Below are 25,534 nucleotides of genomic sequence, written 5' to 3' on the forward strand. Positions count from 1 at the left end.
CATAGGACCTACTCGGTTATGACTAGTAGCGCTCGCCTTCTCGACTTTCTTAGATTGTACAGATTGCACAAGTTGACGAATATCATCACATTTTGAGAATTTATAAAATTAAGTATTTCTTTGCTGGCCGATTTTGTTTATGCGCTGAGTGTACACGCATGCACAAAAATCGCGTCCCGACATAAACAACCAACATAGTACCATTTCAGTACTGAAAAAGAGGAACGGGTAGTTTTGAAGGCCACTTCAGTACCAAAAAGGAGGAGAAGGGAGTGACTGGGTAGTGCTGAAGGCACAGTGTGTGTATTGTTATACATGCACCACTGTGCCCATTTCAGTCACAACAGTCTTGTAGCGGACTGTCTACCTGCAGCAGTGCGTTAAGCTAGGAGGTGGTGGGGGGCGCCATGCTTTGTTTATATCGGGACACCATATCTGTGCATGCGTGTACACGGGCTCTCTTACGATCAGACTCGGTACCATTTTGGGTTTGGGTAGTTGTGTTGAGACTCATTTTTCTACTCGTTTTCGTCTGCTGCATGCTTGAGTCTTCTTTGTGTTAAGATATTGAGACATTTTGGAATTTTTCACAAAATTCTCGACTATTTCACAATTTTTCATCCACTGAGTCAAGTTTACTCACAAATATCATTACAGATGTCGATAGGTTTAGCGTATACGAAACTTATCCACCTCACTGTACGTACTATTACTTCGCATTCCCGAATTACACTAATTTTACACTCCACTCAGAGCTCAGATTTCACCACAAAATGGCGGATGCGGCCACTACTCACTGTCGTGCCATCTGAAATTGAAAGCTATTCGGGTAGACTCTTGGGCATTCCTCATTTAAGTCTTTGCTAGCTTTTATAGTTGAATCGCAACATACAGAATGGGCTTCAGTCGGTAAGAAGTGATTTTGAGAAAAACATGCAAAGCCTCTCTCGTCCTGAAAATAAGTACGTAGGTGGATCAAAAGGTTAGTTGCACTAACGCGCCGCAGCAGCGCGCTGTGTGTCACAAACGTGGGCACAGGGACAGACAATGCCCGTTCGAATGTTAGGCAGGTCGCTGTGGTGTCTCGTCTAGTATTGTGTGAATAGCATCCAAATGCAATGGCGCGTCAACTGGACGTCCACTTCAAATATGAGGTGTGTCAACAGTGTGAATGCGATCATTAGACAGAACCGGCGCATTAAACTGAGAGAAATCGCGACACAGCTGAACATTTTGTATGGCATTGTGTTCGCCTTTGTTCACAAGGACCTTGGATATCGTAAGCTGTGTCAAAGATGGGTCCCACGTCTTCTCACCTATGAGCACAAGAGAGAACGTTTCCAATCCCCCCTGGCATTTTTTTCAACGCTATGCCGCAGACGGCAACGGGTTTCTGCGGCGAATCTTCACAGGCGACGAAACGTGGGTCCACCACTTCACCCCCGAAATGAAGCGAACATCAATGGAATGGGTGCACCCCTCATCACCACAACGAAAGAAGGCCAATGTTCAACATTCAGCCGGTAAGGTTATGGCGACAGTGTTCTTTGACATGGAGGGTTTGCTGCACGCGGAATTCATGCCGAGAGGAATGACGATCAACGCGGCGTCGTATTGTCAAACGTTGCACCGGTTGCGTAAAGCGATTAAAGAGAAGCGCTGGGGGAAATTGAGCGCCGGTGTGATTTTGTTGCACGATAACGCAACACCTCACAAGGCCCACCAAACGAGAGTCCTGCTGCAGCGTTTCAAGTGGGAGGTCTGGCAACATCCACCCTACAGTCCCGACCTAGCGCCATGTGACTTTCATCTGTTCGGTAAGCTCAAAACGGAGCTCGGTGATCGACGTTTCCAGACCGATGAGGAGGTGAAGGCCGCTGTCTCCGACTGGTTGCAGAACGCTGGAGGAAATTTCTATGCATCCGGCATCGACAAGTTGGTTGTGCGTTCGCAGAAATGTTTGGAGTCTCTTGGAAACTATGTGGAAAAGTGACGTTACAGTGTATATCGTTATAGTCGTGTTGCTGTTGTGTAGGTGGTGTAATAAATGGCCATAACTGGGAAGTGCAACTTATTTTCTGATCTGCCCTCGTAGTTGCATTTCCAGAAAAAAATATTTGTTTTGGGATAAAATTACAATAGTTTCTTATTTAGTCAGTTTATCGTCCAGGTTTTTGGTTTCTCCCCCAGATTTAGTGAGGGATCCTCCCTCTACCGCCTCTACAGCGAATAAATTCACGCCCACGACGTGGAAAGGGTGTCTTTCAAAGCTGACCAATGAAAACGATTGTTCGTCCATATCCAGGATCATAGAATGTAATTGCAACTGCTTTCTAGAGGACACGCTGGAATCGCTGTTGACGATTAAGGTGCCAGATAGTATATACCACCTGGACTACATTTACGAAATAAAAAACATACGCCTTGACCTAGGATCGACCCCTCGACCTCCTGCTTGTTAACCCAAACCTCTATCCACTGCACCAACTGTACAGCACGACTAATACGTGCTGACAGAGGTAGTTACCCTACATGTGGTTACAGTGTTGCCATATTGCCACTCTTGAACGTCCTTTATCTGCCTGATATACTCGCAGGACGAACTGTTGTGCGAGAGATTTTTTTATTGCTGGCATGTGAGGAGTCGCACTGCGACGCCCGAGCGCGCGATTTTCGGTTCGCCCTGTATAGGTATTCATTTGAGCTAATCCTGATTTCAACAATATCGTAACTGAAGCCCTTTTTGCCTGGATCGATTCAGTTTGGAAATAATTGAAGGAACTCTGGTATACATTGGTTTGCGACACACCTGTTCCTCCCGAGGGACCCAGTACTGGAAAAAAATGACAGATGTATTCCAGTCCAAAAATAAGTGATGTATTTTTGTGCTTTTTGTAGCGTTATGTTGTTGAATTTAATTTGTTTTGCTTGAATGTACGTTCAGTGATTCTCTGTAAAAATGATCATTAAAATTATGCATCTCGATTAATGCAGCCAGCATCTTGTCATACCTCAGAAATGAACGTCAATGATAGGTTAGGTTTAAGTCAGGGTAATTAAGTGAACTTCCCGCTGAGAAGGTTGTGGACGAGAGCGGCGTTCTCAGATCTCCATTGGAAACTGCAGGGAGCGGGCGAGTTTGGAGCTGGGCGTGGACTACAATCAATACTCGGGGTGCATTGGCCTGCCAGCATCAATCCTCTCTACTTGCGCACTTGGACCTCCAGCATCGTCATTACAGCTTTCCGAGATTTCTGCTGGATTACCAACAATAAATATATTTTTCCTCACAAAAATAAGTTGCCCTTTTAAATAATTATAAATAAACTGAGCGACATGCTTTAATTACTCCATAATCTCCGGCTTCCAAGGTCCCATAACGGATCATTATGATATCGAAATTAAACACACACACACGCACACAAAAATACAACTTATATTATTGTAATTTATATACCCAAGATTCTATTGATATTACAGAATAGCATGTATACTTCAGCTTGCCCTTTGCTTATGCTCAACTTATCAATCACGTAACATACAACCTAGTACAAGGGTCCATAAACTACTTTTCCCACGAATAAACTTTATTTTCTCTTTAACTCCTACACACATTTCGTAGACCGGCCTCGTGGTGTATGAGTAGTGTGCCTGCATCTTACCAGGAGGCTTCGGGTTATATTCCCGGCCAGGTTATGGATTTTTACCTGGATCTGAGGTCCTCTCAGCCTGTGTGATTACAATTGAGCAGCTATCTAACGGTGAGAAAGCCAGGAATAACGGACGAGAGGATTCGTCGTACCAACCACACGACACCCCGTAATCTAAAGGCCTTCGGGCTGAGCAGCGGTTGCTTGGTAGACCAAGGCCCTTACGGGCTTTTGCGCCATGAGTTTTTGTTTTGTTTTTGGAAAGTTACGAATTGAACGCGTGGGAGCTCGATTGATTGTTTCTGCGGTTGACAAGGATGTTTATTGTGATTTTTTGCGGTGATGGTAGTTGCTAGAGTAACGGAATAATCAACCCTTCTAATGATGCCAATATCTGGAAAAGTAAAGAATGAAGGAGTCGTTTAAACAGAGGGAATGGCCGTGAAAGGCGAGAAAATGAGACACTCTAGGCCGTGCAAACCTACTACCATTGGTATCGGAAGTGGAGATGGTTAGCAAAAATGAATGCGATCTTGATTGATTCGAAACGATTGCAGACTTGCTTGAAAATAAAACGTCTAAGGTGTGGTGGAGGTGATTAGTTGTAGTTCCCCATAAAATAACAGGCAAAAATCCCCTCTTAGCATTAATTAGAAGGGGAAAAGAAGAGGCCCGATCATTTATAGAATGTATTAGAGAAATAATGGGAAGGGCTACGAACGGCCTTGAAAGACATTTCAGGCCTCGCAAACCTAATAGCCACGGGTTCAAAAGACAGTGTTGAATAAGTGAGGTCAGATAGTAAAGAAGCCTGGCTCGGGTAAGTGAAAGCAATAGCAGACTCTGCTAAGAACCCTATCCTCAGCGCTGTAGTCCCAAAATTCTCACGAGGTATGCTCTGTCATGACAAATCCCGAATGCCAGACCACTGTGGCGTTTAAAATTAGTCGGTTAAAGCTAGTTTCAACTAGGGTTCGGAAGTTTATTACGTAAAGAAGTACAAAATAAATAGGCTATGGCCTCAAAACTAGCTTAATATGACATGGAATTTAGTAATAAGTAGCAAATATGAGAGTATCACTAACATTAAACGTCTTTTGTTCCGTCACTACTGAAGATCTCTTCACAGAACTCTTCCACATCATTTCTTAATTTTGCACCTTCACTTCGCTTATAGTTGAGCCCACGAGAGTTGGAGTCTGACATTTGAGCGGCGAAAGCAGTAACTACAAAGTACGCTGCGTTGTCATAGTTACCTCCATCTGCAGCATATTACCATTTCACACAGCCTGAATATTTAATCAAATATGTAGGCCTAATGCATTTCAATAAACTTTGACCCGTTCCTATGCTCGTGCTAATAATTCCAGCATGTAAGACAGAACACGTCATTGCCGATAAATATGAGATTTCATAATCACTAAGCTGACCATAACCTCAACAGATGCACACGCTACATAGATAATAGAACTGTACAACTAGCCACTGATTAAATTACCAAGAAAATAAATTAAGAACGAAAACAATATTCAGGAAACAAACAGGTAAATAATGACATAAACCAGCAACAACTAACACAGTATCACTCCCAATAATATCACAAGAGCGACTGGGAACAAGCCAATCCACGTGGCGATAGCTTCTTTAAACGTGACATCGCTGTTATCGTTGCCATAGCAACAGACAATTTTCGAGCAGCGTTAGTCAACTTTTCCTCGCCGGTGGCGCTGAACGTCAGACTCTTAACCCTCGTGGGCCTTAATATAGGTATGATACGGTTCACTGCAGTATTTAAAAAAAAACTAGAAGTGTGATCAGTCTGAAATTCGTTGGTGGTGAAAGAGGAAGAGGGCTGTAACTGGACCCGTCAAGGATGAACCGGGTGAGGATAAGCATGGAATGTCCTTGTTTGCTAATTCTTCTGAGGTAAATGAAGCAGCTGAAGTGACATTTTCCTCAATGAGACGTCCGTACACCAGCTCTTTCTCGGAATCAGGTCTTCTAAATCTGCTACCTGTCTGTTCCAGGAAAAGAAAGAAAAATATGTCTACTACACTATTTGGAAATACTGTGTTCGAAACTCGACGCATACAACTGTACCATGTTAAAAATGACGCATCAGTTTAAGCAGAAATGCTCAAAATATAACCAAATATGACCGAAACAAAGAAAACTGCGGAAATATGCACTTATAGGCAAATAAAAATTACTTTAAAGGGGGTCAGCGACCCATCATTCACACTTATTTTTCAAATTTCTGATAAAATGAGCTCAGGACAGAAATATAACTTTTCCTAACTTCCCTGAATTTGGCATAAATCAGGCACGCAGAGGTAGTTTTATGATGACAAAGAAGAAATCCATATTTGAATGCACTAGTTTGAAAATCTTCATTTACTTACACAGTAGTTTTCTACTGGACCTACTGCCAGATATTTATTAAAAAGCAATCCAAAGTGCCTCTTTTGATTTGCTATTACACTTGTCACTGGAACAAACTCTTGAATTACCGAGCTCGATAGCTGCAGTCGCTTAAGTGCGGTCAGTATCCAGTATTCGGGAGATAGTAGGTTCGAACCCCACTGTCGGCAGCCCTGAAAATGGTTTTCCGTGGTTTCCCATTTTCACACCAGGCAAATGCTGGGGCTGTACCTTAATTAAGGCCTCGGCCACTTCCTTCCCACTCCTAGCCCTTTCCTGTCCCATCGTCGCCATAAGACCTATCTGTGTCGGTGCGACGTAAAGCAACTAGCAAAAAAAAAAAAAAAAAAAAAAATCTTGAATTGGTATATCTTGCAGTACGGTGGTTTTGCAGCCACGTTTTCATATATTTCTCAGGCTTAAACCAGTCAACTGGTGAGGCATTTAAATGTATGAACATAAAGCCGAAGACGTAAGTAATGAACAGTGGTGATCTTCAATAAGTGATTGCTGATACTGTTATTCATTAAGCTGAACCTTCGATGTTCACGATTACGAGCGTAGCGGGAGAGTTAAAACTCACTGACAGAATGGCGAAGTTAAAGAACAAAAGAAACGAAAGTACAAGGTATACGTAAGAAATCAGAAGGCAAATCTAAATCAGTGGAGTTGAGCAGAAGGCGTACGGCTTAAGTCCGCGTGTACCCTCGACTGCAGCCCTGCTTATCCTGAGTAGTGATACTAGTTATCCTTTGAGGGCCTTCGTGACTTTCAGTCGCCTCTTACAGCAGTTAGGGGATACGGATACGTAGATGTATTCTACGCCTCTCTCCCACTTACACACACACACACACACACACACACGCGCGCGCGCGCGCGCGCGCGGAGAGAGCGAGAGAGAGAGATCATAGCTCGTATGATGTCTTGTAGGTTGGTGATAGTTTGTTCAATTCTTTACACGAGCAATTTGAGGACTTCTTCGGAACTTAGCTTTGAAACAGATTATTTCAGATCAGGAAAGTCATTTACCTCTCAGGCTCTGTTCTTAATTTTCGTATGTCCATATCCAACATGTCGCCAATAGAATTCGTTTTTACGGTACTGTTCAGCCCTTGTTGGGATGATTATTTCTGTGGATAGTCGGGTGTAACGTAGTCCGCCCGCCTTCGTGTAATGTACCGTAACAAGTGAATGAAACTTTCAGGGTCTCTCTAGCTTTCCCGCCCACACGTAGGAAGGTGCTGCTGTTATGATATTTTTTCAGATCTGTATTGTAGCCTGAGTAGGAGACATCTTATTACAGTATATATATATATATATATATATATATATCAATAAACCCTTCATGTTTTTTTTACCGTGGTTTGCGCTCTGCTTTCTCCTGGGAGAAATCGTATCTGCGCCAGAGCTGGCAAATATTGATATATGGCCATTGATTACGATAACACGGGAAAATTTATTTTTAAGTAAATTTATGACTATTTCTTACCCAGGTGTAGGCGTACTTCTCCTTCGTGATGGTTCGTGCTTGTGCTAGGAATTTCCTCAGAAGACAGGCTCTCGTACACGTACAACGTTGTGTCACTTGAGAGTCTCCTGTGTCTGATAGACACGTTCCTCTTCACTCGTCTGTGCTCTAGGAACCTCTCCTTGTCCATTCGTCGTATAAACTTCACAATAAAAACGCTGTGAGTTGATTGAGTGCCTTAGGAAGACTATGGCGTGGGTCATTCAATCTCGGTTAAAATACTAGCGCTCTATTTGTTAACATAGCATTAAACATTTAGCAGCATGTTAAGATTACTGCGTTTATCCAAACATTTCCTGGGAACTGTTAGCTAACATTCTGAACTCTCACAAGAGTCACGATCTAGAAAACAGTGGCAGAAACATGAAAACAGTGGCAGAACCATGCAGAATGTTCAGCGCGCTCCGTTGTGCTTTTGTTTGAATACAGCTGTAAACCAAGGTGCGTAAAGTCAACATTTATTATAACTTTTTGTCTTGACCGTGAATTTTCTGTTGCTCTGTAGACAAATATGAAAAAATTCGAGAATAAAATATGTGGTTCAAATTTCTCTTCTTTTGGAAATTCTTTCAAAGTATATACCTATTATAGAAAGTAAGCAAGCTAATGGATCCGTGTTCAAAGCTAAAAGTGACGCTTGACAGAAAATTTGTAGTGTAAAGTGCATATTGACGTTAGCTAACGTACGATGAAGGAACTGGAAGAACTGCATGAAAATTATCTGTTTCTAACTCTTTCTGGAAAAGGCCTATCATATTCCAAATATTCAAGAGACAGAAGTTCGGCATCTAATTTTGAGGTAACTGAGAAGAAGAAATTCATGGCTGAAAGACCTTCGAAGATGGCACTGCTGTACTTCAGACGTGGCATTCCATTCTGCGCTGTCAAGATCAGAGCTAGTTACTTGGATCGCCAACCTCCGCTCGGAGACGGCGTCTTGAAGAAGAAGAAGAAGAAGAATTGAATCTGGGCAGTTAATTGAGAGTTTAACAGATTGTTAGTCTTAAGCAATGTTGATTAAATCCTAATTTGGTTAAGTTCACTGTTAAAATATTTTAACATGCAGTTAAATGTTAACTGAGGTAGAATAAACCTGACATGTCCACCGTTTCCTCGGATAGGTTAATGTCCAGCGCGTGTCCAAGCCTCCTTACAGTATCAAAAACTGCCTCATTCTGTACTTCGAGAACCGCATGCATTTCTAAAGTATTTCTCCTGGAATACATTTCAGCTTCGTTCCCACGGTTTTCCAGTGACTGGATTTTTTACCTGCAAGTTAGTGTTTTTCTGAGTTAACTCTTCGATACACTTGTTACACTGTGCCATCACTTCCTTTTGTTTTGCTTTAAGAAGAAGAGTGTCGCCCAGTTTCCTGTAACACAGTTCCAAGGAGTTACTAAGATCATTTTCCCTCGCCTTTTGCTCGTTCTTCATCTCCTTCAATTCTTTTAGAAGATGAAATGTGCTGTTTAGCGACGGTGCTACTTCATTTAGTCTCTTATTTCTTTCACTGAGTTTATTTACCTTGTTCACACATTTTGTGTGGTACCATATTCTACAGGAAGCGCACTGTACCTTCAGGCCTTTTCTGCAGCCCTCACACGCGCCCAAACTGAAGGGTTCGAGTGAGGGTCTCCTTTAATTTATGCTTTACGCGGGATGTATTCAGTTAAGAAATGTTGTGGTTATATTGTTATCACAGAAAACACGTGCAGTCTTATTTGCCAGGAACCTACTACGCTGGCGTAGCAGGGGGAGAGGTGCAACTCCCACGTGGCGGATAGGGGGGTCCTAACCGGCTTGCGGGCGGGCTTGAGGGAAATAAAATACCTCTCTCGGACCAAACACACAACCCCCTGTAGTGTGAGGCACTGCGGATCGGATCCGCTGATTGTTCCAAATTCATATTCATCCATCCATTCATTCTTCGTCCTCACGTTTTGAATTCTGGTCAGTGGAGGATTTTGGACTTTTGTCATTACATGTCGTCTTATGCCGTACCATTAGGGACCGATGACCTAGATGTTAGATCCCTTTAAATAACAAGCATAATCATCATCATCAGTATAATTTGAACTTAATGCATCTGCTATTACACTAGATATTACACACTTTCTCGGAACACTCGACTCAAGCGTTCAGCACTCGGCCATCATTTACAGATTATTATTATTATTATTATTATTATTATTATTATTATTATTATTATTACAGAAAAATGGGGAAGGTGAGTTGGATGGGTCGAATCACGAGTGAATAGATACTGAATCGAATTGATGAGAGGATAACGATTTGACGAAATTTGACCACAAGAAGAGATAAAATGATAGGACACACATCTTAAGACATCCAGGATTTTTTCAGTTGGTTTTTGTGCGAAGTGTAGACAGGAGAAGACCCAGGTACAATATGACACACGGAGTAGATAAGAGTAGACTTGGGATGTAGTAGTTCCGTAGAAATGAAGAGGTTAGCACAGGATAGGGTGCCATGGAGGACTGCTTCAAACCATTGTATGGACTGATGATCATAACACATTATTATTATTATTATTATTATTATTATTATTATTATTATTATTATTATTATTATTATTATTATAGTGAAGCAAGCGCGTAGTCCTCGCGTGTATTTACTGTATTTTACGGCCCGGAATATTACACTTTAGTATTTTGAGTTACTGTCGAGTAAAATGAAATGCAGTACGAAATGACTAAACTATATGGTCTGCAGGCTTCTTTGCATCTCCTTTCTCTTTAGTCAGAAAGTAGTCTGAAGTGAAGTATAGTACTTGGGACCAGCATTACTGGACAGACAGGCAGACGCGATCTATTATAATAGCTATCTTTTTCTGCCCCCCTGCTGCTGTGCCCCGTTAGCATTAGTCACGACAAGGGCTGTTGTAATTCATTCGTCGCTTGCGAACAGTGGCCACACCAACGCAAGACAGATACAGCGCGAAAAAAGATAGTCACGTCTCTCTCCTTTGTCTCTACACTGGTTGGCTGGAAACGAATACTAGTTTCCCATACGAGCATTTGCAGTTCAAGCCGTGTACAGTAGCGGTTAGCCTGCGTTCGGGAGATAATGGGTTCAAACCCCCTTGTCGGCAGCCCTGAAGATGGTTTCCCGTGGTTCTCCATGTTCACGCCTTAATGGTTTACCACAGAGTTGTCCCACTGCATGGCTAAATGGTTCGCGTGCTGGCCTTTGGTCCAAGGAGTCCTGGAGTCAATTCCTGGTCCTGTAACTGTCAGGTCTCTCCAGCGGCCATACTCAATTATTATTTACCATAGGGTTCGACCAAGAGATAACCAAGAGTAGTCTAGTAGGAAGACGAAAATGAGAAATCTGGCGCAAGTATGTGGAAGCAATTTCAGATCCAGCTAGGAGCCCCCTGATCGCTACCATACAGGCCTCTCTCCATGTGTCCAAGGACATTATTCCAACTTGGTGTGCACAAGTAGCGGCTTGTGCTGAATTACGTTGATGGTTCTGCTCTGTGACGCCCAGTCCATTGCAGTTGGTGCAACAGACAAATCTAAATTCGTATTGCATACGGAAAGTGCCAATGCATCCGTTCTTCCTGGCCGTCGTAAGAGGTGACTAAAGGGGCTCCGGGGCTCATAACTTGGAAGAGTGGGTTGGTGATCATGGGGCCCTTAGCTGAGCCATGGCACTGCTTCTACTTACTTGTGCCAGGCTCCTTACTTTCATGTATCCCATCTTCCCTTGGTCAACTCGCTCTTTTCCGACCCCGGCGGTATTAAGTTTGCCAATCCTAGGGAGTCTTTCATATTCACGCCCTTTGTGGCACTTTCCTTTCTTTGGCCGACACCTTCAGTTTTGGTGGTGTTGGACCTCTTCCATTTTTCTCCTCTGATTAGTGTTAATAGAGGACGTTTTTCCAGTTGTACTCCCTCTTAAAACAATAATCACCACCACATTCTCCACCTCTTTCTTATCTTCTGACTAGTGTTAAGAGAGGATAGTTACCCAGTCGCATTTCCTTCGGAACAATAATCACCACCACATCCCTTGATCATGACTTCCCTTAGTCAACTCTTTGTTTTTTATTTTTCACAATTGACTTTATGTCGCACCGACACAGACAGTTCTTATGGCGACAATGAGATAGGAAAGTGCTAGGAGTGGGAACGAAGCGGCCGTGACATTAAGGTAGAGCCCGAGCATTTGCCTGGTATGAAAATGGTAAACGATGCAAATGATCTTCAGGGCTGCCGAGAGTGGGGTTCGAACCCACTATCTGCCGAATGCAAGCTCATAACTGTGCGTCCCTAACCGCACGGCCAACTCTTGTTCTTCTTGAACCTCAATAGTATTAGGTTTGCGAGGTCTGTGACAGTACCCTACTGCAATTTTACATCCTCCGTGGTCGTTCCCTTTCTTTTTTTTTTCCATTAGTCTAAGTCGAAGCTTTTCCTTTACCCCGTCTGATCAGTATTTGAAAGAGGGGATAGTTGCCTGACTGTTCTTCTTCCCAAAACAACCACCACCAATTCCTCAAGACGTATGCATGGCTTGTACAGGAATGGCATTGCTTTTTATTTCAAACAGAAGTTCCGGAAGTTTGTAAACTCCAACTGTGCAAGAATACAGGCTCAAAGTGACAACATGACCGTGTATCTTAGGGAGGAAATAGTATTTTAAAGCTATCAAAGTATCTTCATCAATCATAGTACTGAGAGTTCTTATGACAGCGTCAATCTTGCAGCACGACAACGTTCAAATAGCAGAGAACATCAAGATAAATGACTCGATTTGGTCTCCACAATAACATTTCTTCAGCTTTTACCTTTTACGACCTTACAGCGCACAATCTATATTCGTCAACATCATTAGCGGTGTTCCACATTTTACAGGGCCATCAGGGCAACGAGTAAACTCTGAAATGAACACATGTCCACACTGTATGGTTTGCCTGCTATGAAAATTGGAAACCATAGAAAACCATCTTCAGGGCTGCCGACAGTGGGGTTCGAGCTCACTATATCTTAAATGTCCGGCTCCATGGCTAAATGGTTAGCGTGCTAGCCGTTGCCCACAGGGGTCCCGGGTTCGATTCCCGGCAGGGTCGGGAATTTTCACCATAATTGGTTAATTCCGCTGGCTCGGGGGCTGGGTGTATGTGTCGTCTTCATCATTTCATCCTCATCACGACGCGCAGGTCGCCTACGTGGGTCGAACTTGTCCTCGGACACTCCCGGCACTAAAAGCCATAGGACATTTCATTTCATCTCTCAAATGTTAGCTTACAGCTACTCGACCACGCAGTCTACTCGCTGTCTTCCGTTCTTTTTCCTCTTCGGATGTGTGTTAACACAGGATGGTAGCCCATCCTTAATTGGTCAATTCCGATGGCCTACACAGCGTCGACTCGGCTACTTTCATGTCTGTTACTTCTAACTTATGAATAAGATAAACCACCTTCCCTTAAAACAATCACCGCCACCAGTTTCTCTGCCATCTGGAAGAGTAAAACGGAACGTCGAAAATAACACGCTGGTGGTGGTGGTGGTGGTGGTGGTGGTGGTGGTGGATCTATGGCTGAATTATTACTAATTTTTTTTTTTTTGGAGTAAACACCAAACGTGTCACAAGAGATTTTTACAAGTACAAATGTGTTAATATAAGGAAATATCGTCATTGAGGTAATTATATTAGCGACGTTGTAAATAAAAGTTACAGCTTTCTTCATATGGTTAGGAGGGTGTTTAGGGACTGCTTTAAGGACGTAAAGGAGAGTGCGTAAGTGACCAGCTCCATTGCTAAGTTGTTAGCATGCTGATTTTTGGTCCAGGGGGTCTCTGGTTCTATTCCCAGAGAGTCGGGGATTTTAACCTTAATTGGTCAATTCCGATGGCCTACACAGCGTCGACTCGAAAGACCTACCCCAGGCCTCTTCGAGGCCACACGCCATTATTATTATTATTATTATTATTATTATTATTATTATTATTATTATTATTGTTATTATTATTATTATTGTTATTGTTATTGTTGTTATTATTATTATTTTTTTATTATTATTATTATAGTAGTTTCAGGCCGGCCCCGTGGTGTGGGGGTAACGTGCCTGCCTCGTACCCAGAGGCCCCGGGTTCGATTCCCGGCAAGGTCAGAGCTTTTTACCTGGATCTGAGGGCTGGCTCGAGGTGCAGTCAGCCTACGTGATCAGAATTGAGGAGCTATCTGACGGTGAGATAGCGGCCCCGTTCTAGAAAGCCAAGAATAATGGCCGAGAGGATTCGTCGTGCAGACCACACGACCCCTCGTAATCTGCAGGCCTTTGGACTGAGCAGCGGTCGCTTGGTAGGCCAAGGCCCTTCAGGCTGTAGTACCATGGGGTTAATTTATAGTTCCAGTGTATGGGATTCTCACCAGGGTTATTTAATGATAATATTACTTGTCTTTTGTCCCACTAACTACATTTTTATGGTTTTTGGAGACGCCGAGGTGCCAAACTTTTATCCTGCAGGAGGTCTTTTACGTGTGTAAATCTATCACACGAGGCTGGCGTATTTGAGCACCTTCAAATACCACCGGACTGAGCCGGGATCTAACCTGCTAAGTTGGGCTCAGAAGACCAGCGCTCTACCATCTGAGCTACTCAGCCCAGGTAGGATTACTTGATTCGAGAAGTTGTGATTTTTGATAAGAGTAATGTTGCGAAAATGCGATAAACTTCGATATGGGAGTAAGGAGACGAGCTGCTAGACTAAGTGATATGTTCTGAGCTGTCAGTGAAGAGATTATGATGGAATGATATTAGTAAACGAATACGCTTGACTGCAGTTTTTTAAAGCAGGGACGAACAAATTATGAAGTTAAAGTTTGAATTCAAGGGAACTAATTGGGGCAAACAGCTTACAAAAGAGGAATTAGGGATTGGAATAATTAACCAAGAAAAATATTCGGTAAATTTAAAGTTCTTTGAAATCGTTTAAGAATAAAACTAGGTAAACAACTGATAGGCAGTCTGCCACTTGGGCGACGGTCCTAAATGTTTATTGACTGATGATTGATAATGACGAGTGTCGAATGGATTTCTTTCCATCTTTCAGAAATTGCTCTCTCTCTCTCTCTCTCTCGTTGCCGAGTTTGAACCCATGTTCTTTAGCACCTTTGAATACCACCGGACTGAGCCCCTCAGCCCGGCAAAACACCGGAGAGTGCGAATCGTTCGATATAAAGTATATTGTCGCGCTGTCAAATACTGCATCTGAGAAGGAAAGTTTTGTGTGAATGTGAGCGTTTTCGGGTTCCCATATTTTCAATTGCTCGTAACTAGAGCTGCCCGTGGCCGGCTGACAGTTGATTGTCCCCGAGGCCTTGACAATGAGATATTCTAGTTCAGCGGGAAACACTACTGGTCATTCGCGTGAAATGTCACCAACTGTCACCATCAATTGAGCCAATTCATAACGTTCACTGAATGTCTGTACTATGGAAATGACTATGCTCAAGATTCATATGTTGAAATGTACTTCAATCCCTTGTTGTCTTGTTTAACAGGTGTTGAGTGCACACCATGCGCGGCTTCATAATACTTTCTGCAAAGCTGCATAAACACCAGAATGAAAGGTATAATACATACAGCGACGAGCGATCCCATCCTTTATATTGTGTATCGTTAGCGATCCAAAGATAATGGTGATCTGACAACCTTGCTTGGATCTGTGAACGACAGAACATTAGGTTGAAAGCATGAGTGCACGCTTAACTATAGCTTTCTTCGATAGAGTCGCACATATGCAATGTATGATTTGCACGCCTTTCAGCACGGCTGGCTTATTCACGCGTATTAGAAGAACTGTGTCGCAGAGACGACCCAATTCTTGGGATCGTTGACACGTCTGCTCCAAGCACGGCTGTAAATCACACGCTCTCCTCTCTTTGACCATCACCCTCTTTGCGACGACCTTGTCCTGCTGGATGTGAAAGGAAAGAAAGGCAGTTAGATCTGGCTTTACGATTTGTACTGAAATGTCACTGGTCCGGGTTGACACCTTGCTATTAGATAATACTCTGGCGGGGATTTATTTCAAGGGTTTAAACGGCCTTCTTTCGACAAAGATTTTTTCACGTAGTCTTCCACTCTTCGTAATACAACGGGCAAGATGAGACAAGCCGTAAAATTAATTACATCAATCCCTGAACGAGCATTCTACAAAGTAATCATGAAGATGTTTCTCCGTAATAATGGTGAACTCTTCGAAGTTAGGTAGTTACGAAAATGAAAACAGGAACGTTAGTATTATCTGATGTTTCCACTCCATTAAGAAAGTCGCTAGGTCTCGGAACCTCTGTAAATATGAGTATGTCGATATTACATGTCAACATTCCTTCGATAGGTGAAAGAAAGGCTTTGTTTATAACTTTTTAACTGTTGCTTTTTGTACAAGTCAGTTATTTATATCGTTGAAGTCCCTCGAAATCGAGGTCTTACAAATTGATACATATGATTACTTGTATTTTTTTCTGTAAATGTTCGGAAACTTCAAAGCTGATTGGACAGGGAGAAAGGAGAAAGAAGTCTACTCCTTCGAAGAATGAGGTATCAGCAAAAGAAAAGGCTCACGAAGGGTGTAAAAATAAGATTTCCGATCCCGATGGTATTAGGCCTGTGAAAAGAACTAGTTGACCACGGAAGGTTGGATAGGAATGTTGAAAACAGTGAGATTCGCACAAGTGGAAGCCAGTTCGGACTCTTGGTAGTGGTTGCTGACAGATGCTCCCAAGTTCAGGTCCCCTGGGTATTTACCCTGTTAGTCGCCTCTTACGATACTTAGGCAGGGGATACCGTGGATGCATTCTACTGCCCCCTCCACTCTCAGGTGGTATAGGGGGACGTACAGTACAACTAAGAAACCACCCCACCGAGCTCGATAGCTGCAGTCGCTTAAGTGCGGCCAGTATCCAGTATTCGGCCGCCCTGAAAATGGTTTTCCGTGGTTTCCCATTTTCACACCAGGCAAATGCTGGGGCTGTATCTTAAGGCCACGGCCGCTTCCTTCCCACTCCTAGCCCTTCCCTGTCCCATCGTCGCCATAAGACCTATCTGTGTCGGTGCGACGCAAAGCAACTAGAAAAAAAAACCTTTTAACACTAATCAGAAGAGATAAAGGAGGTCCATAAACTACTTTAAATGTTTCCGGAGACTCCGAGCTGCCGGGATTTTGTCCCGTAGAATCACAAAATCGCGGGCTCAAACCCGTCGAAGGTTGTAGGGATTTTTTTTTTTTTTGCTAGTTGCTTTACGTCGCACCGACACAGATAGGTCTTATGGCGACGATGGCAGAGGAAAGGCCTAGGAGTTGGAAGGAAGCGGCCGTGGCCTTAAGGTACAGCCCCAGCATTTGCCTGGTGTGAAAATGGGAAACCACGGAAAACCATCTTCAGGGCTGCCGATAGTGGGATTCGAACCTACTATCTCCCGGATGCAAGCTCACAGCCGCGCCTCTACGCACACGGCCAACTCGCCCGGTCTAGACAGATTTAGGATAGAATTAGTATAGATTTAATGTAGTTAAGTCGTTAGTTTAGTTAGATGTACAGGTTGCGTGTGCATGTGGACTGGCTATCCGCCCATGTGAAAGGCCACATAGTAGATTTAGTTTGATTTTATTTGTTTATAAATGTTTATTTCTGTGGTTATTTTGAATTTGGAATAGGGGAACATTGTAATTAAGCGAAAACCTATGTTAAATAAATACTATACCGGCCCATTCATTCATTCATTCATTCATTCATTCATTCATTCATTCATTCATTCATTCTTCATTCATTCATACATCGCCCAACAAAGATATGTTTCTCCATTATCTGGTAGAATAAAATCGATCGTCGAAATTGGAACTTAGGCAGCCTAAATGACATCAGATAAATATATCAGCACACTGTACCGCAGACCATACAATTATTATTATTATTATTATTATTATTATTATTATTATTATTATTAACATACAAATAAACCAGGTAGTATATTTGACGAAGCCTACCATGCCGCTGAAGATGTCTCCTGTAGTTCTAGACGAAACGTCCGATATAAAAAATATTAGTTCTACTTATTTTTATACTTTTTAAATTACTCCTCTCATCAATGATCTGCATTTAGGTCTGTCGCCCAGGTGGCAGATTCCCTATCAATTTTGTACGTAGCCTTTTCTTAAATGTTTTCAAAGAACTGGGAAATTTGTGGAACATTTCTCCAATCCCTCATTTTTTATCCACCGAGCGAGTGGCCGCGTGGTTTGACGCATGTAGTTGTCAGTTTGCATTCGGGAGATTCTATTATCGCTGTCGAGAGCCCTGAAGATGGTTTTCCATGGTTTCCCATTTTCTCACCAGACAAAGGCTGCGGTTGTGACTTAAGGTCACGGCCGCTTCCTTCCCATTCCTAGCCCTTTCCTATTACATCATTGCAATAAGACCTATGTGTGTCGGTGCGACGTACAGAAATTTTTTATCCTCGTTCTGTAAATGAATATTTGCCCCAATTTGTCCTCTAGAATTCCAACTTTATCTTTATATCATGATCTTTTCTACTTTAAAAAAAGAACCGACATTTGGAAATAGATTGGGATTTTTTTTCTTATTCGACGTCGACGTATGGTTTGATTTGCTGCTTTCCTGGAAAAGAGTATGGAAATAGGAAATTCACTTTGTTGTGTAATGGCTTATTTAAAAAAAATATTGTGTTTGAGTAAGCTTTTTTTACGGATTTGTTATATTTACTCTGATTAATAGAATATTATTTTGTTTCAGAAACCTGCGAGAGCCCGAAGAGAAGAGTAATTTTTAAATCGTTGACGGTCCCCGCTACGTGAAAATCATGAACGGTGTAAATGGGCTCAACGGACACGGCGACTTGAATGGAGGAAGTGGGGAGCTGATCTCCCAGAACCTACCCAAAGGCTGCTGGACCATCGGGCTGATCAACTCCAAGTTCCGTTACCTAACAGCAGAGACATTTGGTTTCAAAATCAACGCTAACGGCGCTTCTCTCAAGAAGAAGCAAGTGTGGACTCTGGAGCCAGCTTCCCTCAGCGGTTCCGACTCTACCATCTACCTGCGCTCTCACCTTGACAAATACCTGGCGGTAGACTCTTTCGGTAATGTGACCTGTGAGAGCGAGGAACGTGATCCTGGCTCCAAGTTCCAGATCTCTGTGGCGGACGACAACACTGGGCGCTGGGCATTCCGCAACGTGACACGAGGTTACTTCCTCGGGGCGTCCGCTGACAAACTGACGTGCACCGCCAAGGTGCCTGGAGACGCCGAGTTCTGGCATGTTCACCTCGCCGCCAGACCTCAGGTTAGTAAAATTCTGGTTTATTACTAGAGTGAGCATTCAGAGATTCTGAAATATCATTATAAATATAATTGGTTATGAACTTGGAACAAAACATGACGTCCTCGCCTCATACCACCATTCCCTGGTGGCAGCGCAATTTCTGTTAGCGGCTGTAGCCGGAGTTGCCAAATCGTATGCCGTACCAAAAGAGCCTGAGCAAAAGTAACACACTTTATGGACTTCACTGTTTGTGATACAATATTTGTTTGTTGTGGGTATCCCCAGGGTTTCTTACATAGAAGGTGAATTATGTTTTGATATCTACTAAATCTGATGGAACATTAAATGCGAGAAAAAATGCCATGCACTGATACATGAAGTTTCAAAATGTCATCGGTGATCCAAAAGTCTAAGGGTCTCCTTATGAGCCGGGGTCGAACCCGCCAATTTGAGCCATCAGCATGGCGGGGTTAAAATTAGCCCGCTACTGTAAGAAGCGTTACTTATTTCTCTTTATCTCTCTGTTCTCTTTCGATTTACCCTTCACTTTATCTCTAAATTTGTGCCAACTACGTAGCATAAATTTGCCAGGAGGTTGTATTACATTGCCGAAGGTTGCGGATTCGAATCTCGGCGCTATCAGGTGGCATGTAACGGTACTTAGATGCCAGCGAACTGTCATCAGATTTACTTGATCGTTAAAGAACCACTTTTCGGAGCAAAATTCCATTATGATTATTATTATTATTATTATTATTATTATTATTATTATTATTATTATTATTATTATTATTATTATTATAATCATAGTCTTCCCGCGGCTTGGCCCGCGCGGTCATAGTTTCCAACATTTAAAAAAATCGAGCATGCGAATGTTATTGTATAACGTTATTTGTTTTTACGTCCCACTAACTACTTTTGACGGGTTATGGAGAAGCCGAGGTGCCGGAATTATGTCCCGCAGGAGTTCTTTTACGTGCCAGTAAATATACCGACACGAGGCTGACGTATTTGAGCACCTTCAAATACCACCGGACTGAGCCAGGATCGAACCTGCCAAGTTGGGTTCAGAAGGCCAGCGCAGTAACCGTTTGAGCCACTCAGCTCAACGGATGCAAATGTATGACAGAGGTGGTGGTGGTGATTGTTTTAAGAGGAAGTACAACTGGGCAACCATCCTCCAAATGTAGAGAATTAGCGGACAGATTCACGCTCTTAATCTCCTTTTCTGACAACACTAACAGGTTTCCGATTAATTTTGTAGCGGGTAAAATACACGCCCAAACACACATATTATATTTTTTTTTAAACTGTTAGAAAGAAAATTAATACGATTTTTTGTTTGAAAACTGAAAATTAAAAATTTTCAGTACACTTGGTGTGGTCTGTATTTAATATGATTAACCGTTCAGGCAGTATATTCACTTGTAAGGGCCTCAAATGTACAAATAACCTTGACTTGCTTCAGATTTTCTTTCGCTGCAGGGCCCCCTTAGGAGACAGCATAATAGTATAACTAGTCTGTACATGATCCCATATCATGCTCTAAAATTGTGTGAAATTGAATCAAATGCATCAAATCGTTCAGACGTGATAAATCCACAAACATCGAAACACTTTTTCACATTTTTATATTGGGAAGGATTATTATTCTTATTATTATTTCGTACTTTTATTTTCTAATTTCCTTTTGTAATGAATATAATTACACTGTGATATATCATAAATTACCTATTTGAGAGGGTATTGAAATTGTCATGTTTGTGTGTGTTTTAAGAGAATGTTACGGAAATGGGAATGAATGGCAATACATATTGGTTAATTTTATTGAATCATAACCTCGTTACGAATCCCATTCGTTTATATTTAGTGTGCATCACTAGCCGTGCCAATTTTGCGACATGTCACATTACATCCATTAAAACTGTTCGTCATAATATTGAGGTTTACAATATTACATTGAGGTCAGTATTGCAACATTCCTGTTGTCATTTATTTATGATAACTTATTTCTGTGTGACCTTATTAATCGTTTCAAGAACGGCTCAGATGGGCTGTAAGAGCGTACTAGGTTCCCCCAGTACGACAAGAGTTCGATTCTCACTAAAGAAGTCGAACAGTTAAGAAGGGAAATTTCCATTTATGGAGTCGCACTAGAGTGGGTTCATTCATCTTAGTTTTGTGTGGGCTGAAGATAGGTCTTGGAAAATCTACGCACTCTTATGTCCTAAGGAGGAAAGACTCTCAGTGTGTTCTTGTAGTGCCGAATTCACTGTGGCCCACATCCTCAGAGCTTTTTTTTGCAATTTGCTTTACGTCGCACCGACCCACATAGATCTTAACGAAGATGGAATATGAAAGGGCTATGAGTGGGAAGGAAGCGGCCATGGCCTTAATTAAGGTACAGCCTGCTGTGAAAATGGGAAACCACGAAAAACCACCTTGCCAGGCTGAGTGGCTCGGACGGTTAAGGCGCTGGCCTTCTAACCCCAACTTGGCAGGTTCGATCCTGGCTCAGTCCGGTGGTATTTGAAGGTGCTCAAATACGACAGCCCCGTGTCGGTAGATTTACTGGCACGTTAAAGAACTCCTGCGGGACTAAATTCCGGCACCTCGGCGTCTCCGAAGACCTTAAAAAGTAGTGGGACGTAAAACAAATATTATTATTATTATTATTAAAAACCATCTTCATGGCTGTTGCAGTGGAGTTCAAACCCACTATCTCCCGACTGCAAGCTTACAGCTGCGGGACCCTGACTGCACGGCCACTTGCTCGGTTCCTCACAGAGTGCGCCGATCTCTCTGGCCCAAGGCGGAACCTCGGCCTGCAGGAGAGACACGAACTCATACTAGCCAATGACGGGAATACTGCTTATCTCGTTACCGATATCGCTTTGTGTATGAGAGTGGATTAATCAAAGACGTATACATTTCAAGTGTTCTATGACGTTTTCGGCTTACTATAATATCATTTGTTTTATTTTTAAATTAATATTCAAATTCATCCATTTAGTAAATTGTTTTAATTTATTTTCATTTCCCCCTTAATTTTTTCAGAGAGGATGGTTACCTAGTTGAACCTCCTCCTTAAAATAGCCACCACCTACGCCAAAATGAATACCTCGGGACAAAGGTACACAAGCACAGGGCTAAACACTCAGTGCCTTTTAACACCGAGGTTATGGGAGGTGTAGGCCTTTACTTTCCACTTCTCCAAAGGCGTACATGGCTTGATGTATTTATTTATTGCTCTACTAATGGATCAGTAATATATTTTTGCTTCTTATTCTTCCGTAGTTTATCGCACACCCTGATGTAGTCACGTGTTTACAAAAGCCCAGTCCCCGAGCCAGAAGAATTGACCATACTCAGTTAAAATCCCTGTCTCGCCGAGAATCGAATTTGGGACCATTTAAACCGAAGGCCAATATGCTGCCATTCAGCCAAGTAGTTGGACTATCCTACGCTACCTTGATTATGTATAAACAGTGAGACCACTCGTCACGTTATTTCGCGAAATGGAACTCGCGTATAGCTTTAATAATTTTCTAAATGTTTTCCCAAATTCTCTCTTAGCGTTATTTAGAATAGAAACAGAACCGGATACTATATAATAGAATACTTCCTATCCCCTAGTCCCAGGTCGCATGGAACTGGGTAGAGGGTAATCATTTATTGTAATCCAAATTACACTCATTTTCATAAAAAAACAGAACACCTTGAGAGACTAGAGATAGGAACTTCATATTCACAGGACATGTTCATTAGTATATTATGCAGAAACGATTAGCATTTCAGTCACCTAGGTTCAGCATGTGTCCTGTTGCTTAGTAGGCAGTGGGTCCTCCATGGCATGGGCACTGATAACTTGTTCCACGCTTAATGGCATCGACGCGTATGAGACGCGAATGGCGTCCTGGGGTATAGCCATCCATGCTGCATTCACCTGGTTCCACACTTCATCTTTGGTGGTTGGCATTTGGTCACAGCGCCGCACCCGTCGTTTCACCATATCCCACACATTTTTGATTGGCGATAAGTCCGGTGATCGGGCAGGCCAGGGCAACAGTGTGACATCCTGTGACAACAAGAAGCACATAGTCAGGCATTGTCTTGCTGATATATGACGTCTGGGGTGTCGTGCAGAAAGGGTATGGCTACAGATCACAGGATGCCATTCACGTAGGTCAAGCTGGTCACAGTACCCTGGACACGCACCAAATGTTATTTGTGGTTGTACCCAATAGCACCCCACACCATAAGGCCTTGAGTTTGGCGTTGTATATCTTGTGCGAATGCAGTCAATGTGATGCATCTCCCCCTGTCTGCGGCGAACCAGAATGCGACCATCATTTTCAAACAAACAGAACCTGGATTCGTCCAAAAACACGATCTGTTACCATTCTTGTCACCAGTGACATCGTTCCATACACCATTGCAATCTAGCATGTTTTATGCACATTAGTCAAAGGTAGGCGGAGAATTGGACGACGCGCCGGTAACTCAGACTGTAATAAACGGCGACGGACTGTCACTCCTGACAGTGTACTGTGTGGTACTGTTCCACTGTTGCGCCAGAGCCGCGGAGGACGCAGATCTGTCCTGCAATGCCATTCGGATAGGGTGTCTGGTCTCGGTGGTGCGACCAGACCCATGTCGTCGTGTTCTGCGGCCTTCTGTGAACCATTCTGTACACACCCGTTGCACTGTCGACACTCTTCGTCCCACACGAGCAGTAATTTCCTGGATGAATACATCACGTTCCCTCACGCCAATAATGCGCCCTCTTTCAAACTCATTTCACGGTACGGTTCTCGCATACGTTTGCGAGGCATCCTGCACGTCTGCTCAAGTCACACTGATCCATTACCTTAGGTTTATAGCGACAACGAGAGCCGCAGGCACATTTTACCAGTCGGTGTTGGTGCGCCGAGATATCGATGTGGACCTTGAACCTGAGGGCCGAGATGATTCAAATTCTAATCTTCAGAACATACTAATGCACATGTCCTGTGAATATGAACTTCATATCTCTAGTCTTTGAAGGTGTTTTTGGTACATGCATGATTTTCTTGTTACAATTACTTAATCTGTTACTACATTAATTGTTACAATTGCGCCTTATCACTATTTACACCCAATTTCTAGATTGTAGTTTTTAAAATCATACTTAATTTTTGGTGTGGACCTTAAGTGTTATATAGTCTAGGACAACATGTATCTTTCCCTTATTAATTTGTATTAGTGCAAGTATTTGTCCTGAGTCTGTTACAATAGACATGAATGAATGCATTAATTCTTAATTAATTAATTATTTCATGATTGAATAATTGTATTCATGCACGCATGAATGAATAAACGAACACCCCTCTTATGTTACAGTGGACCTCTTCTGCACTGGTCGTCTCCAGTCATTAACATTCAAATTAGCAATAGGGACCAATGATCTGGAGGGTAGACCCATTTAAGCAACAATCATCATCAAATTATTATTATTATTATTATTATTATTATTATTATTATTATTATTATTATTATTATTATTATGAATTATTATGAATTATGTTAATGGTTTAACGTTCTACTAACTACTTCTGCGATTTTGGGAGATGCCAAGGGGGCGAAATTTTGTCCCGCAGGAGTTGTTTTACTTGCCGATAAATCTGCGGATAAAGGGATGGCGTATTTGAGCACTATTGATTACCTAGGAATTTGAGCCCAAATGGCCAGCGCTGTGCCGTTTGAACTACTTAGTCCGGTGACGTTCGAATTATACTTCGAGAAATAAATCTCTGTACGTCAAGGGATGAACAGAAAACTCAAAAGGATTTTAATACATCATTTGCAAATTTTGTCCATATAAAAACACCGTAAGACGGAAGTACAACCGGTCATGGTGTATGCCCAAGAGTCGTACCGTATAAAGTGGTGTGCTTGAACCCAGCCATTCCAAGTGTAACATTCCAATCACTTCACTTGGCAGGAGTCCAACACCTATGAGATTGATGATATTTGTAACAATTACTAAGAAATGATTCTTTTTTTTTTTTTGTCGCGTGTGTGGTCATTGTATGAAGAGATTCCAAGAATATTTAAAACCTAATGGGCATTTATACACAGCTGAGATGTTTTTCTCTCTTCCATTTCCCGTAACAGACGTAGTTTGAAACAAAATGTCAAGCTCGTTAGCGTGTACGAACGTTGCTGTAATTTCACACTCCTCGCTAGAGAGAGGACTTCCAGGCACGAATAGGTTAGAATGCAAACGTTCCAAGTATCGTCTATCCCGCATAATGGCTCTGCTGTGAGATTTGCATAAGTATTAGGGATGTGGACTATCAGAAATCCTAAAATGTATGTAAATCGCCTACGTAGCTGTACAGCGGGCTAGTTGATATTTGCAACTTGTTTAAATACGTTTGCATTCTAACCTGTTCGTGCCTAAATATCCTTTTCCTACTCGAAACAGACTTTCAACGTATTAGGTCGTGTTACGTACATGTAGTACGTGTTGAAGAGATGTTAAGTACAGAACAAAAATGGCCAGCCGGACACCAGTGGGATCCGAACCCACAACCTCCCGATTTCGCGTCGGTTGCTCTACCAGTTGAGCTA

At 42.5% G+C, this 25,534-nt stretch overlaps 1 protein-coding gene across 1 annotated transcript in view; it reads left to right on the forward strand.

Moving 5' to 3' along the window:
• The window catches only part of sn (fascin domain-containing protein singed), a 524,541-nt gene that overhangs the window by 203,512 nt on the left and 295,495 nt on the right, over positions 1 to 25,534 (forward strand). The window contains exon 2 of the mRNA XM_067149067.2: positions 18,391 to 18,940. Coding sequence (XP_067005168.1) covers positions 18,458 to 18,940 — 483 coding nt within the window. The 5' untranslated portion in view covers positions 18,391 to 18,457. The remainder of the gene's footprint in view (positions 1 to 18,390; positions 18,941 to 25,534) is intronic.

Source organism: Anabrus simplex, chromosome 6, assembly GCF_040414725.1.
Source record: "Anabrus simplex isolate iqAnaSimp1 chromosome 6, ASM4041472v1, whole genome shotgun sequence".
NCBI lineage: Eukaryota > Metazoa > Arthropoda > Insecta > Orthoptera > Tettigoniidae > Anabrus > Anabrus simplex.